This window comes from Haemaphysalis longicornis, unplaced genomic scaffold (genome assembly GCF_048455015.1).
Source record: "Haemaphysalis longicornis isolate Haplotype H1 unplaced genomic scaffold, Haemaphysalis longicornis Haplotype H1 scaffold_13, whole genome shotgun sequence".
NCBI lineage: Eukaryota > Metazoa > Arthropoda > Arachnida > Ixodida > Ixodidae > Haemaphysalis > Haemaphysalis longicornis.
Window position 1 is genome coordinate 4,982,262 of NW_027526233.1, and position 14,765 is coordinate 4,997,026.

Genomic DNA, 14,765 nt, shown 5'->3' on the forward strand with positions numbered 1-14,765 from the left:
TATTTATAAAAGCCTTCTTCCACGCTGCATCGTTTTCGAACGTTTTTCTTTGATCTACTTTCTTCCTTTCCGTTCCTTCATCCGAATAGCATGCGCTGTGAGTGGACCCTGTCCTCCTGGCACCTGCGTATTCAGAAGGCACCTGCGTATTCAGAATTCATACACAGCACGATATAGTCGTGAAGAAATATAAGATAAGAATCACTCCTGGTGGCGCTATTAGAGCACACGAATAATTGTTTCTAAAGAAAGTACCTGGCGCTGTGATACAGTCGCTGACGCGACGTGGTACTAAACCCAAGGGCAAGGATTCGACGCGGACCACGGTCTACATTGTTTGAATGCAGGCAAAAAGCCAGAACGTCTGTCTGTCGGAATTTCTGAGCACGTTAAGATTCCGTGCGGTCAAAACTTATCCGGAGCCCACGCCACATTGCGCAGGTGTAAACCAGGGGGCATTAAACCGCACAATTGGATTGGTTTTTAAAGTTTTAATGAATGCGCTATGAATCCACGAGAGGTGAGCGCACGTTCGGTCTTTCTCCTGTATGCAGGCACCATTTAGTTCTTGTATAAAGCACTTCGAGTATCGCATTGTAAGCTTAATCGGCGTGGAGTATACACACTAAGAAAAAAAGGAGTCCCTGTGACCCTCTTTGGGGGGTATTTACTTGCCACAGATTTGACTCTTCATCGAACCCCTTTCGCAGAGTCACGCTACTCTTATTGAAAGGGGGTCACACGGACCCCGTCACAGTAGTCACAGTAGAATATGGGTGACTACCTCCTTAGAGTCAGGACTGACCTATCTAAAGAAAAAAGAGAGTCACGGGACTCCTGCCTGATGATCATTGCGACCCTGTAACAAGAGTTGTGAGGACGCCCCTTTTTAAAGAGTCCCGTGATGCTTATGGCGACAGAGTCGTGGAAGTGTATGGGTGACCTTCCCAGAGATGGTCAGTAATACTGCTGGTGGAATCATTGCAGTATACGTGCAAGTGCAATTTTAGCCCACATGCATGCAGCTTCATGAGCAGTTTCATACAAGTATAGCAAAGCAAACCAAAAGTATTTGAAAATTATTTTATTAAAGACGAAAGTGATACACATTTGAATGAAAAGCCAGCTTAGGGTATCACAGCTGTTTTAAATTACAAAATAACCAGCAAATAGCCTAAAAATACAGATACACTAAGCATGTTTTACTGCTTGCTATGGCTTGTCACAACGCAGGTTTGCTAGACTAACAGGCATGATATTAAATCACAAAAACAAGTTTTGTGTTAACCAGCTTTGCATACCTGCTGGTGCAAGGTTTAACTGGCGTGGAAATAAATTGCAATAATTTTTAAAGGCTTCTTTCCTTGTTGCTGTTTTTCTAAGGCAGACTTCTTACACAAGTCCATGAAGTCACTCCAGAAATCTTCACAGGCCGTGCACAAGCGTTGCAAGGTGTCCTCGGGTCCTGGCGTCTCGGACCAGGCCTTGTCTCGGACCTGCCAGAAATATCAATGAAAAGAAATTGAACGATAAGACAAAAGCAAAATGAAATTGTAGCCAGCACAGTAAAATCATCAACAACAGGCTAACTGCCCAGTGCCTGACAAAAAAGAGGGCGAGGAGCACACCTCTTGCCATTACATTTCCTTGCTTCGCCATTTGGCTTTTGTTATGAAATGTTTTGTATGAGGGAACATATGTATAACGTATGAAGTTACATATGGACACTCCAGAAATGCAAAGGCTTCAAAAATTATTGCATCCATAAAGAGGATCTGAAAGCTCCAGGGAGGGAGACTAAGAATTTATGAGTGCAACAGGCTGCTACTCCCCCCTTTTGATGGTATGAAAATATCTATGTAAAGCTTAAAGGCAGCACGAGTAACAAAGCAGTAAGTGAACTGAGACACCTGCTGCACAAAGGGCGTGCTCCACACTGCAAAACACTGGAGGGGTACAAAGTCTAACTCAAACTGTTCAGTAAAAAGCATGAGGCAAGTTGGTACATAGTTCTTAAAAAGTCGAGTCCATAGCACATGACAAAGAAGATGATAGGACAAGCACTTGCTTGCAACTAAGTTTATTGAGTGCATCGTCTAAAATAACACCCTTTAATAGTGGGCCGCACAATGGTAACAAAGGAATCATAGCGAAGTGTCTAAATATTCAAGCTCATTGCAATACAGGTTCACTGTACTCCTGTTTTTTATGTAATAAACATCTAAAAGCTCCCAAATCAGTGCTTTAGCTTCAGTCAAACTTGGCCCAAGAAAGGCTTGTACTTGCATGATTCGCAATGAGTGGGTACATGCAAAAAGCCAAGGGACAAATTGGATACATCGACTTTCCAGATGGGAACGACACATCGTAGATCCCCCCCATTCGCTGGGCAAAAACCGCTGGGTGTGCTGCTTGTTGCGCTTTTCTTTTGCTTTTAGGCTTGATAGCAATTTGCCTGAACCTTCTATCAACGCTTCACTGATTAACTCCGACGCTTTTTTTAAGTTATTCAATACGCTGACTATTTTCTACTCTGCATGCAATGTCTGCACCCCGTTTAGTTTTTTTCTTCAACAGTTTTTAGCTTAAGTGAAAGCATGAAGCACTAAATAATGCTTACAGTTGTAGTTATCGAGATCACACTTATTACTGATGGAAAAGAAACCTAAAATGTCAGTACAACGGGCACCACTGCCTTGTTACGTGCCTCGGTTTCTTCATGTTTTAGTGGCCACAAGAATAAATGTTAAACCACTTGTCTATTTGAATTATTGTCAACGCGTTTAGTTTCCGTACCCTGATTTTTTAACTTCTCATATAATTAAATTTGGCACAAAACTTGTTCCAAAGTTTCTAATTCCCTGGATGGGCTTTTCTGCACGAGTTGTGAGCGATGCAGTAAAGCTGACACTACAGCCTTGATGGGACATGCCACAATAATTAGTTTCCCTATCCCAATTTATTGACTTTGGATGTCCAACTTTTTGTTCTCGAACTTCTCATGCACTAGAGGGGCTTCTCTGCACAAATTCAGAGTGATGCAGTAAAGCTGACACCAGCATTGATTTCAACTCTTTTGTTACCGCAGAAAATTGACCAGTTTTTAGGGCTTAAAAAACATTTCTTTCTGCTAAATGTGTTGGTTAGGCACATAGTGCAGTGGCAAAAATGCGGATGATTCAACGCCCTTGCTAGCACTAGCTGTGTAATGTTTGCATAAATAATGATCGCAAAAAAAACCCAAATCAAAATTTTGTCACCGTAAAAAAAAGTGAAAAAAAAAGAAGTTGTGTATAACAAACCACCAATAGTGGAAAAAATTTAGAATACGCATTTTTAAGGTTTACATTTAAAAATCCTGTCCAAGAAAAAATCCACTAGTGCAAATTAATTTGTCCCCGTGGTGCCCACGTGGTGCTTGCACGCATGGTGCCCGCGTCTCGTGGTGAAGCCGAACATTCATTCCAAAATACACAATTTTGGATGGTTCTCTGAAATGGTTTGATATTATTAGGGGCCCAACTTAGTCCCCACGGGATGTAAAAACATCTTATTAAGGACTACAGCAAGCACCAGATTCACGGCAAGCAAGAGATGCCAAAAAATCCGCTTGGAATTTAAAACCAATCTCAGTGGTGCATTTTTGTTGACATTCTGATCATCAATTATCGACCAGAACATCCACTTGCGGTTTATTGTCATCTTCTGACTCGCTATGGTAGCCCTGCTTGCAGGAATAACTTGGGATGCACTAGAATTGTGCCCACCAAGCTTTCGCACGGCGAAAAGAGTGCTGCCTAACATTTTCAAAAAGGCACCATATCAAACCTTTTGGAGACTGCCACAATAGACAGTTGCAATAAGAAGCAACACTAGACCTCCAAAAATAGCCTCGTACTAACAAAACTGGCCAGTGAACAGCTGGCAGTGTTCAAGGCTGATTGGAAATCTCTACTTGTCTGAACTGATATCCGATGACTTGGTGTTAATTTTTGAGTTTCAGCTGGAGCTGTTATCGCAAACGTAGGGCATGAGTGAAGCAATATCACAAAAGGCGTTCTTTTTTCGAGGAATAGTAGAGGGCGACGGGGGTGCTATGGCAAATCAGCTTGAAGTTGGGTAACTGCGTAGTAGCACGAAATATTAGGTTTCCAACACACAAACAGAATGAAAACTGCTGTAAAGTGGCTGAAAATGCCAGGTCCACTTGATACACATGCGGGGAACCTTCAGAAATAAGCTTTCACAAAATAAAACGACCCTTTCTTTGAACCAAAGCTCAGTAGTGGAAAGCTGGTGTCATTTCCAGGTAATTATCATCTGTCACTGCCATCGGATTGCAAAACTGGCAAAATGATTTGGTATTTGGCTTGCTGGAAGACTTTTGATCAAGAAAATTCCATGGTAATGCAGCATGACCACGAGTCGCATGCTTTTTTATCAAGCGCAGCAGCAACGCTCCCTTCTGAGAAAACATACACACCTCACCTTGCAAAAAACTGCCATATAAAATCGGCAATATAAAGCACCGATCACCGATGATCAATGCTGTATATTCCTGATATCCATGTTGTCATTTCTCTTGCAACTAATGCATCCCACTGGTTAGTCTAGGCACTGCAGTTTTAGAATCAGTTCTAATTTTCCTGCTCTGGCTACACTGAAATTTCTGACGGTGTTTTTGAGGGTTGAGCAGCATGTGTTGTTTCGATAGTTGCCATGGCTCCTGCGCCATACAAAAAAGGATGTCACTTGTGGTTACGCTGCATTAACATTAGATTTTTTGATCAAATGGCTCACAGAAGTCAAGTATCAAATGAAGTCGTCAGCTTTGCAATCCGACTGCGTTTAAAGGTGAGAACTACCAGAAAATGACACCAGGTATGCACTAGTGAGCTTTGGTTTAGAGGACGGGTAGCTTTTTTTCAGTCAAAGTATTCGTGGATGTCTTCGTATGTCTGACAAGTGCACAGCATTTTCAGCCCTTTTCCTGTCATTTGTTTCATTTCTGCATTGCGCAATTTATATTTGGCACTATAGACAGAGAACTTCAACCCGATTTGCCTTAACGCCTTCGTTGCCCACTACTTTTCCTAAAAAAAAGCATGCCGTTTGTGATTTCACTTCACCCATGCCTTACTTGTGCAATAAGAGTTCCAGTTGAAAGTCAATTGATAACCTCAAGTCATCGGACATCAGTTAAGGCAAGGAGAGAGAGCTTAAAATTGGCTTCAGTTTTGATTCTGTACGAGGATATTTTCGGAGGTCTAGAGTTGCTCCTCAGTAGAACTACATATTCTGACAGAGTCTGCCACAAGTTTGGTATTGTTTGTTTTCTAAAATGTTAGGTGGAGGTGCAATGCAGGAGGCTCATAGAGCTGAACGCCTTTTTCATTTGTCACGCAACAGTTATTCGGGGATAGCTAGCTGGGCACTGTTCCAGTGCATCGCACCTCATTCCTGAAAGCAGGGTTAGAAAAGTGAGCCAGAAGATTATAACAACCAGCAAGTGAAAGCTTCAACAGGTGCATGATAGTAAAATGACAGTGACCGAGTTTTGTTTTCAGCCCCAAGCAGTTTTTGTCCTATCCCGAATTTTCACCTGACCATTAATGCGATGTCAACCATTGACAAGATGTTTCTACATCATGTGGGGACAAATTAGTGCCTCTAATAATGCCAAACCACCCGATTTTTTTCAGTAAACTATCCGAAATTGCACATTTTGAAACAGAGGTAGGGCTTCACTGCAGAACGAGGGCACCACACATGGTAACATGTTTTTCATATCTGACAAATTGTACTGGGCAACTAAACTTTTTTCCAAGATGTGTTTTTTATGTTTGGAAAAAATTATACTCCAAACTTCTTAAACTATTTGCGAACTGATATACACAACTTATCCATATTTGCAACGTTTGGCCAAAAACTGATTTTTTTTAATTTGCGAATCTGCTCTTGTTGGAAAGGGCATCGAATAATCTGCATTTTGAGCTGATGCAGAATGTGCCTAATCAATATGTTTACACAAAAATGTTTTGTTAGACCCCAAAAATTGGTAGACTTTCTGCGATAAAAAGAAAGTTACCGCCCTGTCTGCGTGCCATATTCCGAAGTCTATTCTTAGCAGATATCAGCGTCAACGCCAGAAGTAGTGTACTTAGCGAGCATCGCAATGCATACAGCAGCTTCTAGATTTTCGGGCCGTCTCGAGCGTTTTGATGTTCGGGACAGGTTTTAGTAGTAGGAAGCATCGCTTCGTTCACAGAAAAAAAATTACCTTTAAACTCTAGCTTTAATCAGCTGTCATGAGACAAATTCAACCTGTTACTAAAGACAACTGTTTTTCCAGTGGCTCATTTTATTCATGACTACGCTGGCTGAAGTTGTTGAAATTGCAACTGTGTGAGAGCTTTTTATGAGTTGAATATGGGAGCTTTAACCTAATTCCTTGTAGTATTAGCATGACTAGGCCGATCTGGAAGACCATTTCGTGAGAAACGAGCGTTATCACTGCCAAAATAGCTTAAAAATACAAAACCCACCCACACATCAAGATATTCATTGATGCCAGGGTCCGTATGGGAAATTTAGGAGGTGTGTCACGGTGTCACAGTGGTGGCGTGGTTATCAAATCAGGTAGTTGTTTTGAAGGTTGGTAGCTAGTAGCTCACAATATGCCTTTTTTGTCTGCTTCTTCGGGTTTTTTTTTCGAAGATTATTCGGAGCGAGATTATAGAGAAATCGACAGATGATTTTTGAAGACTGGGAACGATTCCAAGAAATTTAAGCAATTTTGCTGACACAACCGTTTTTCTAAAAATTCTAAAACCACACAAAGAAGTAACACTCAGTTTTTCCAAAGCTCCTGCGAAGTGATTTCATTAAAAGTAATTACTGCTGTACTTACCAGTGCTTCTCTGAAGGCTTCGACACCACTTTCATTCAGCAAAACAGGCCGCAGGACAGTGTATCCACCCCTCTTGCATCTAATGATAAAAAAAATACATATCACTGACATGGACATTAATAAGATGTGGGGGACCAACAAAAGAGTATAGAGGAGGCCATAAGGAAAAATATCCACAGGGCTCCAGCTTAACAAATGCAATGTGGTAATTGCTACGTTCCTCATATTTTCACGGTGTATTAACAATTGCTTTATTATCAGGGTCTCTACTTCCGCACTACTTTCATTTAGCAGTATTAGAAGTGGAACTGGATTACAAGTTTGTGAAAAACGCGGAATTGCTGTAAACACACAGATGACAACGTCAGCACTGTTTCTGCAGCAAGCAAGCAATAACACATGCAGTAAAGGGTCCATAAAGACTGAATACAGCTTTGTTTAGTTTGAAAGAACTAGCTTTTCAGTACTCACTCGGCTCCCTTCCAAGCCGCAAATACATTAGTCAGAAATACGCAAGCAAAACAGAATATTTTCAAATTTCTCACTGAGGCTTTGGCATGAGAGACGCAATATGGGCTAGCACTAAAAAATGTCGACAGACAAGAGTCTTCTGCCGGCCCTTCTACATTAGAGTGGCGCTTCTCCACCACGTCCTCTTAGGTGTTTTCCTAGCATTTTCTGGGCATGTGTTCGCTTCTAAACTTCACTTCACATCAGACTACTGCCCTGGTCAATGAAGGGAGGAAAACTGCTTCTTTCTGTGTTGTGGTCCACAAAAATGATTAAACATATCAGATGTGCAATATACATAGCAGAAGTTGCCGCAAGTGAAGACAGAAGCCGCACCGCACATAGTGAACTCCGTCTGGAACAACTTGTATCTAGCCTGATAATTTTACTTAGATTTTGTTTCGACGGTAGGCCATATTTGGCCCCTCGCACCAATTTGAGCCCTCCGGGAAGGGGAAGGCGTTGTTGCACTGTTCCCTTCAAGTTTCCGTTCTTCTATTGCTCCCTTTGTCAATTTCTGCTCTTAAGGCTGACCAGCCCTCCTTTTCTTCTGTCCCCCATTTTACCCTCTCCCAGTCTCCTTTGCCTTTGTGCTATCGAGAATAACTGGTTTGCATGTTTTCATTTATGTTGGTTACATTGCTCACAAAACCGGAGGGTGGAAAAAAAACTTTTCCGAACTAGTGTTTGCCGTGCTCGGCATTATTTTAGTGTAATATTGCCTTGAGGAAGCTTTGTCCACTGATCAAATCTGTCTGAATATTCAAATCCTCGTTAGGGTTTCTACAGCTGTTGTATGAAGCTTTCGACGTATTCATAGTATTTCAGGATTCCTTCACCTGCTTTTCTCAACGGAATTGGCGGTGGCCAATTTTTGGGCCAGAACGTTTCGCGTGGAATGACCCATTAGTATTATGAAGCTTTGGTTTTTTTATGTGAAGCCTTTGGTGCGTAAACGAAAAGCGCAAAACTGACACAACTTCTCTGGGAATAAAAAAGAAGTGACACCAAGGTTCAATTTTTAACAATTTTCACAGCATTTTAACATTCAAAGATGCCTTCGTGCAAAACAGTAGCCAACCGTTATTTGGAATTAATTTGAAATCAACAATATTTATGCGATCTCTAGAAGAGCAAATGGTGGTTATGAGCTGAACTGAAAGAACTAAGATAGAGACAAGTGTAATACAAACCTCCAAAAAGGCAAAGTACCCCGTGAGCATGGACATCCACAGCACTTGAGGATTAAGAGCAGCCATACCTGATAGAGCCAAAGGTGAAGGCAAAGAGTAAGGGCAGGAGCAGTTGCAACAAATGACAATTTTACACAGACGTCAACCGCACAAGCAATTCGAAGTCTCAAGGGCCAGTCCAAAGCAGGCACAAGATAATTTTATATCCCCTGAAACCTACTACAAACCCGCATAACCTCACACAGCCATGTCGATGAAAATCTGCAGCCCTGCAAGATTTTACCTGCTGTTATGACATGTTTCAAATGCTGGGTCTTTCCATGCCAAACAGCCAAGTGTATGGTGCTTGACACTCTAACCTTTCGGGAAAAATTAATTGTTGATGCGAAGATTCTCTTGGCCTTGCAGGAGTGTGACTAGTTCACACGGAACTCGGGAGAAAGGGAACAAAATGAGTTACAATGGCGAAAGGTGAAAGGGAAACTTAGCACCAAACAAGGACACAAGGGTCAATGTGCAGCCCCCGAAATCCAGTTCAAGCGAAGAGAAAAACGGAAATGCTCTCACCAACACGAGCAGCACCATTCAGCGATGTGTGCCGCGGGCCATCGTTGGTCCAGGTTGCAGCAGAGCATTGGCCCCCGAATGCATGTACTGCTCGGACAAAGCAGCACAGGCAGCACCCCGCCCTGCGTGGCAGGTGTGGTGATCCATCCTGGGCCGTGGCCACCAACCGCGGCCAGGTGTAGAACCGAGCCCGGTTGTCTGCAAGCCAACTCGCTCGTCTGGAACCTCTGGTACACAGAATCCGCAGGCCCATCTCCAGTCCTGGTTAGCTCACCAGCTTCAGAGTCCTCTGGTTCCGCGATCGGCCTCCACCTGAACCTTGTTCCTTGCTTGAGCACCTCCTCCTTAATTAATGTAGACAAGCTGATGTGTTTATGGCTCTGTAATACAGTACATACGAAATATAACGAGAGGGAAGATGAATACTTGGTTGCTGGCTAGTTGATTTATGGCGCACAAAGACTGCGCAAAAGATGAGGGTGACAGGAAGAGCGCTGAAGCATGTCTACTTGTGCAACACTGGTCTGCACGCTGGAGTAATGCCCAAGTGACAACATGTCTGGCAGACAATAATGATGCAAACAGGCGACTCACTAAATACAGAAAGTACACTCTGAGTGTGTGATCAGGACATGTATATTTTGCACAGCTTTATGTCGGGCTAGTTGGTGTAAGCTTTTGAAGGTAAGTTGCTCTTGTTACGATCACAGAGACGGGCACAAGAAAAACGTACGCTTTCACGAGAAGATGGCGCCGTCTACTCATGAAATTGTACGTAGTTTTCTTGTGTCCGTCTATGTGATCATAAAAAGCACAACCTACCTTCAAAAGAATATTTAGCATGCTCCAGGCTTCTTTTGATGCCTATATTAAAGGATTCATTTTGCATTGGGGCCTATCTTCTTTACCTGCAAATATCGCGCGAACGTGACAATACAAGCCAATATGCCATTCATAATGGCTTTTCCCTATAAAAAGGACACTAAACCGTCCCAACAAGTTTGCCTATACGGGCAGACCAGTGTTAAAAATGACGCTGCACCAAAGGGTTCAAAACGATTTGCACCCCCCATGTACTGTTTTTTTTTAGTTCGGTTTGTTATTTCACGAAACGTTAAAGAAGAAAACTACAGAATAAAAAGGGAACACTTGACACACTTTTGAATAGCCTGCCATTGCAAACTAGCGCCGTGTATTACAGAATTGTACCGCTCCGCCCAACAGTCAAATGGTTTTCTGCGACCGACGGTGCAAAAAGCAGCCGTTAGACAGCGAACACAACAGTAGCGCTAGAGACAAGCTTGACGTGGGCTAATGGACGAGGGCAAAAGGAGGGTGTGCTGAAGAATACGGACGGCATGAACAAGTTAGAACAGGCGCCTCGTAGGCGCTGTAAAATACCCCTCCTCCCCACACACACACCCCGAGACTTAATTCCCTGCGGGGCCACATGTCCGCCTTTCACCTCCAATTTCCACGTATATGAATTCTGCGCCCCTGTGAACTCTACGTGAACTCAAAGACGGGCTTCGTCATTAGCTCGTGAAGCTTGGCAACGTCAGGCGTTGTGGAACTGCCGTACTCGCTCGCTGGCGCGCGGCCCGAACTCTCTCTCCGTGTCCTGCATTTGCATACTATTTTCTCCCTCTTGCACATTGCAAATTCTCATCTGTTTAACTACATTTCCTGTGTCCTCACCTCTTGCAAACTTTTTTTTTCCCGACAACGCCGCCAGCACACGGTCAACGCGTACGCTGTAGGGGCGCGTTGGCGAGCGAGTACGGCCACAGAACAGGGAGTACGGCAGTTTCACGACGCATATCACGGCCCGCAGTCCGCGAGCAGCCGCGAGGAAGGACGGTCGCGGCGGCGGCAGCCGGTCTCGCGAGCACGATAGCTTCGAAGCGCACTGCAAGGAATTAGTCTCAAATAGGGAGGCGGGACGAAGGAGAGATTTCACAATGCTTACGAGGCGCCAGGCAGCAAGCAAACAAGCACAGCATATGCAACTTTTTCGGCATGTGTCCGGAAAGCTAACCGAGACAACTATTTGACTTGGTATTATTAGCAGGGACAGTACTCACGTGAAAAAACACGATGACACAGCCTTTGTTCCGGATTCCCATTCAACCGTAGCACGCCGTCGACTTGCCGAACTGAAGAACTCTATTAGACGATTTCAGGCGATGCGCAATGAATTCCGCACAGCAAATTTCATACCGGTGTCACGCCGTTTCCATCCCGCAGCGGTTTTGATACGCGAATTCGACAAAAATGCGTCAACTCGCCCCGCTGCATTCGCCACCTTCGCGACCTTCGCGCCACTCACTGGCTTACTCCACTTGGCTCGCAGTGGATTCTATTGATTCGCGTTGTCTAAAATATTTGCATTTGTATTCTTGTTATTGAGTTTGAAAGCAAACGCTACACAAAAGAAATCTGGTTCTGGCAGGAACTTTTTATATATGTACGTTTTACGTAATGTACACAAGTTTTTATAAAACGAACGCAAATCAGTCACGTGACTACTTGGCGGCTTTTTTAAACGCACTGAAAGAGGCGACGCTCGCACACAGGTTCAAATATATAATAATTGTGGGAAACATGCATTAATCATTTAAATAAAAAGATTGTCGCAATATGAAGTAGTTTTTATTGAATAAAAGCAACTACAAGTAACGATTTGAATGACTAACACTTGAATTCTGCTTTTTGGTCGGTCAGCTTGGTGTAAGTTTACGCGACATCTGAACACAGAGCTCTGTACGCGCGCAAGTGCGATGCCTTACATCGATATGTACTTAATGTACAAAATTACTAGTGGCACATGAAGCATTGAACATACTGCTTAATTGGTAAAACGCGAATGAGAATAACATCTGCAGTAAAGTAGGCTTTGTTGCACGACAACGAAGCTTTGCAAGAAAGCAGGCACGCAACATCGTGCATAAAGAGGCTGAATTGTAGAGTGGCAGAATTGTGGCGCAAAAGCTAGTTACGAACACGCCACACGTCCTGATATTCTCCCGCCTATTTTGTAGGGTTCCTGAGAAGGCCATTTAGTTGCGTAGCAATATATATTACGTAGCATAGTTTTATTCGTGTTCTTATTCGCAGAGCGTTATCCAGTGCACAGTTGGCAATGTTTTTAACGTAAAAAATAGACAACCCATTTAAATCATATACAGAAGCAATGTCAATCATACTTTCTGCTTATTTCATCAACATTGAACAGCATTGCAGTAAAGACTGTAATTCGTATATATTAAGTATATTGTGTTATTGTTACATGTGGTTTCTATGCAATGTGAAAATATTTGCTAGTCTTTGCGCACTCTAGCATTTTCATTCGCCCATAGTTACCGAAAACAATTGTAAGAACAAAATAATTTGGCTACCACAGGTATGGTATGTATTGTAGATGATTGCTTTCTGATACGACATATTCAAAAAAATTGTTAAAGTGAAGCTCTCTATACCCACTCATGGCGCTTTTACGCCTGTAGCACTGCAGGAAAGCCAGCTTTATCAAATGGGAGGGCTTATGGTGGTGATGATGATGATAAACTCAACGCAGGAAAGCCAACTTTAAACAATGGGAGGGCAAATTGTGGTGTAGTTGATAAAACGCGAAGTAGGAAAGTCAACTTTACAAATTTGGAGGCCACATATTGAAAAAGAATAATAAGAAGACGAAGAGGAGCAGGATGAAAAAGGCGAAGCTTTCTCCGATACAAATGAAAAGTCCACGCTCCTATCCGCACAAAGTCCAAATCAATGACAACACTGAGCTAACCGAAGCAGCATATTCAGATGACCCAATTACACACTAAAAATCATAAACACCACATTAGCTTAGCTCAGCACTTTGCATTGTGGACTTTGCGTTTGTATCGTAGAAAGCTTGGCGTTTCAACCTTGTGTGTTCCATAAACAGCGTTAGATTTTTTATGCTTTACAGGCCTAGAAAATCAAATTTTGTACCGTTTGCGCAGAAGCGGACAAAGTCACGGGACACACACCTGTGTACCCTTACTTTTCATGTTTTTGTATCTGCGCCACTAAATCTTGCAATACGGTAGCAACAAACCTAAGTATCACTGTGGAAATTCAATCAGTCAATAAATATGTGCTAAAAATGCTGTTGACCCGTGACTCCCATTGCAAAGTGCAAGAGTCCCGTGACCCCTCCCTGTTTTAAAGAGGGTCGTGGAGCGTAAAAGAGAGTCTTAGTAGAGTCTAAGAGAGTCATTGCAGTGACGACTCCCTTTGGACTCTCTTTTTTTTAGAGTGTAGTTAGTCATTTGCCGGTCAGCGCACATAACTTGATTCACTGCTCGTCCTGTCGCTGTGTGTTTTATTATTTTTTGGGGGGGTGGGGGGAGGGGGTCACTGCTCGTCCTGTCGCTGTGTGTTTTATTATTTTTTTTGGGGGGGGGGCGGGGGTGAGGGCAGGGATACATAACGACGCGCAATTTCTTTGGTACCATCCACTGTGGACGGTTAATACCGCCGAAACTTCGGACTCGTATTGCATGTATTGCTTTCGCGTTAAGCATCAATTGCGCTCCAAACCACAGGCGACAAACCCTCCCTTCGTTATTTACGAATGAGCGACTGGTGGTCCCCAAAAAGCAGTACCTGGCCGGTAGGTGCGATGTTTCAGAAAGAAAAGACTGAATAGCCTTATCTTTTAGACACTTGTCATGCATAACCTTTCCTTTCGAGAGGCGTTTCCCTGTGGTTAGCATTTCATTTTATACTATTGCTACAACGGGCATATATCCGGGAGGAAACACGTCATTTACGTGTAATCTTTGAAAAAGCAACGTGGAGACATTTTTGCGGCCACTTTGATCGCAGCTGCTGTGCTACCGTCGTAACCGAACAGGTCGCAAACGAACAACTCCCCATCGACATTTGCGCCATCGTGTATGTACCGAAGGCAAGTTCACGGCGCTTCCTTGACGTCCTGTTAATAGCAACTACCAACTGGCAGCAGTTAGGATGCGTGGTATTGGCGGTGAGATGTTTGAGTGGCGCCCCCCGGCTCTGACGTCGGCTTAGGGACTCGCTCCGCTGTCGTCTGCTACACTCCGCGTGTGAGGGGCAGCAGTGCCTGTGCTAGAAATCGCCCGCTTTGGTGCTTCAGTGCATCAAAAAGCGCATTTGTAGCAATTCAGGCATTTTTACTAGCTTCCGACACATATGAATAATTTCAAGCTGTACCCCCACAAGTTTGCAACACACGTGGAGAGAGATAACAATTAAGAGCATCGGTCAGAAGATCGTGTGTAACTCGTCCTTTCCAGCTTATACCCGAGGTTCAGCGCTCAGAGCTCTACGATAAGTACTGAAGACGCGTGGGCTTCAATACAGTATTTTTGGGATGCTCTGCTGAAGACTGAACAGTCTAATGCTACGGGCCAAGCACATTGCACGCACATTGCATAGCAGGAAATAAAGCGGCTGTCTTCTATTTCTTTCGTGGTTGACTTGTATCAGGTTGATGTTTTTTTTTTACTGTGCCCAACGCAATAATTTTTCCGCACCGTCACAAACGTCTTATGAGTAGGTTTTGGGAT

The 14,765-nt window shown here is 43.4% G+C and overlaps 1 protein-coding gene across 1 annotated transcript; it reads right to left on the reverse strand.

Moving 5' to 3' along the window:
- Positions 1-1,071: 1,071 nt before the first annotated feature.
- LOC144164212 (uncharacterized) lies at positions 1,072-10,079 on the reverse strand. Its single transcript, XM_077694729.1, has 4 exons — positions 9,181-10,079; positions 8,614-8,681; positions 6,911-6,989; positions 1,072-1,496 (listed from the first exon to the last, which is right to left on the reverse strand). The coding sequence occupies exons 1-4, from the start codon at positions 9,196-9,198 to the stop codon at positions 1,317-1,319; spliced, it is 345 nt and encodes a 114-aa protein (XP_077550855.1). The 5' UTR covers positions 9,199-10,079; the 3' UTR covers positions 1,072-1,316.
- Between the last annotated feature and the right edge of the window lie 4,686 nt (positions 10,080-14,765).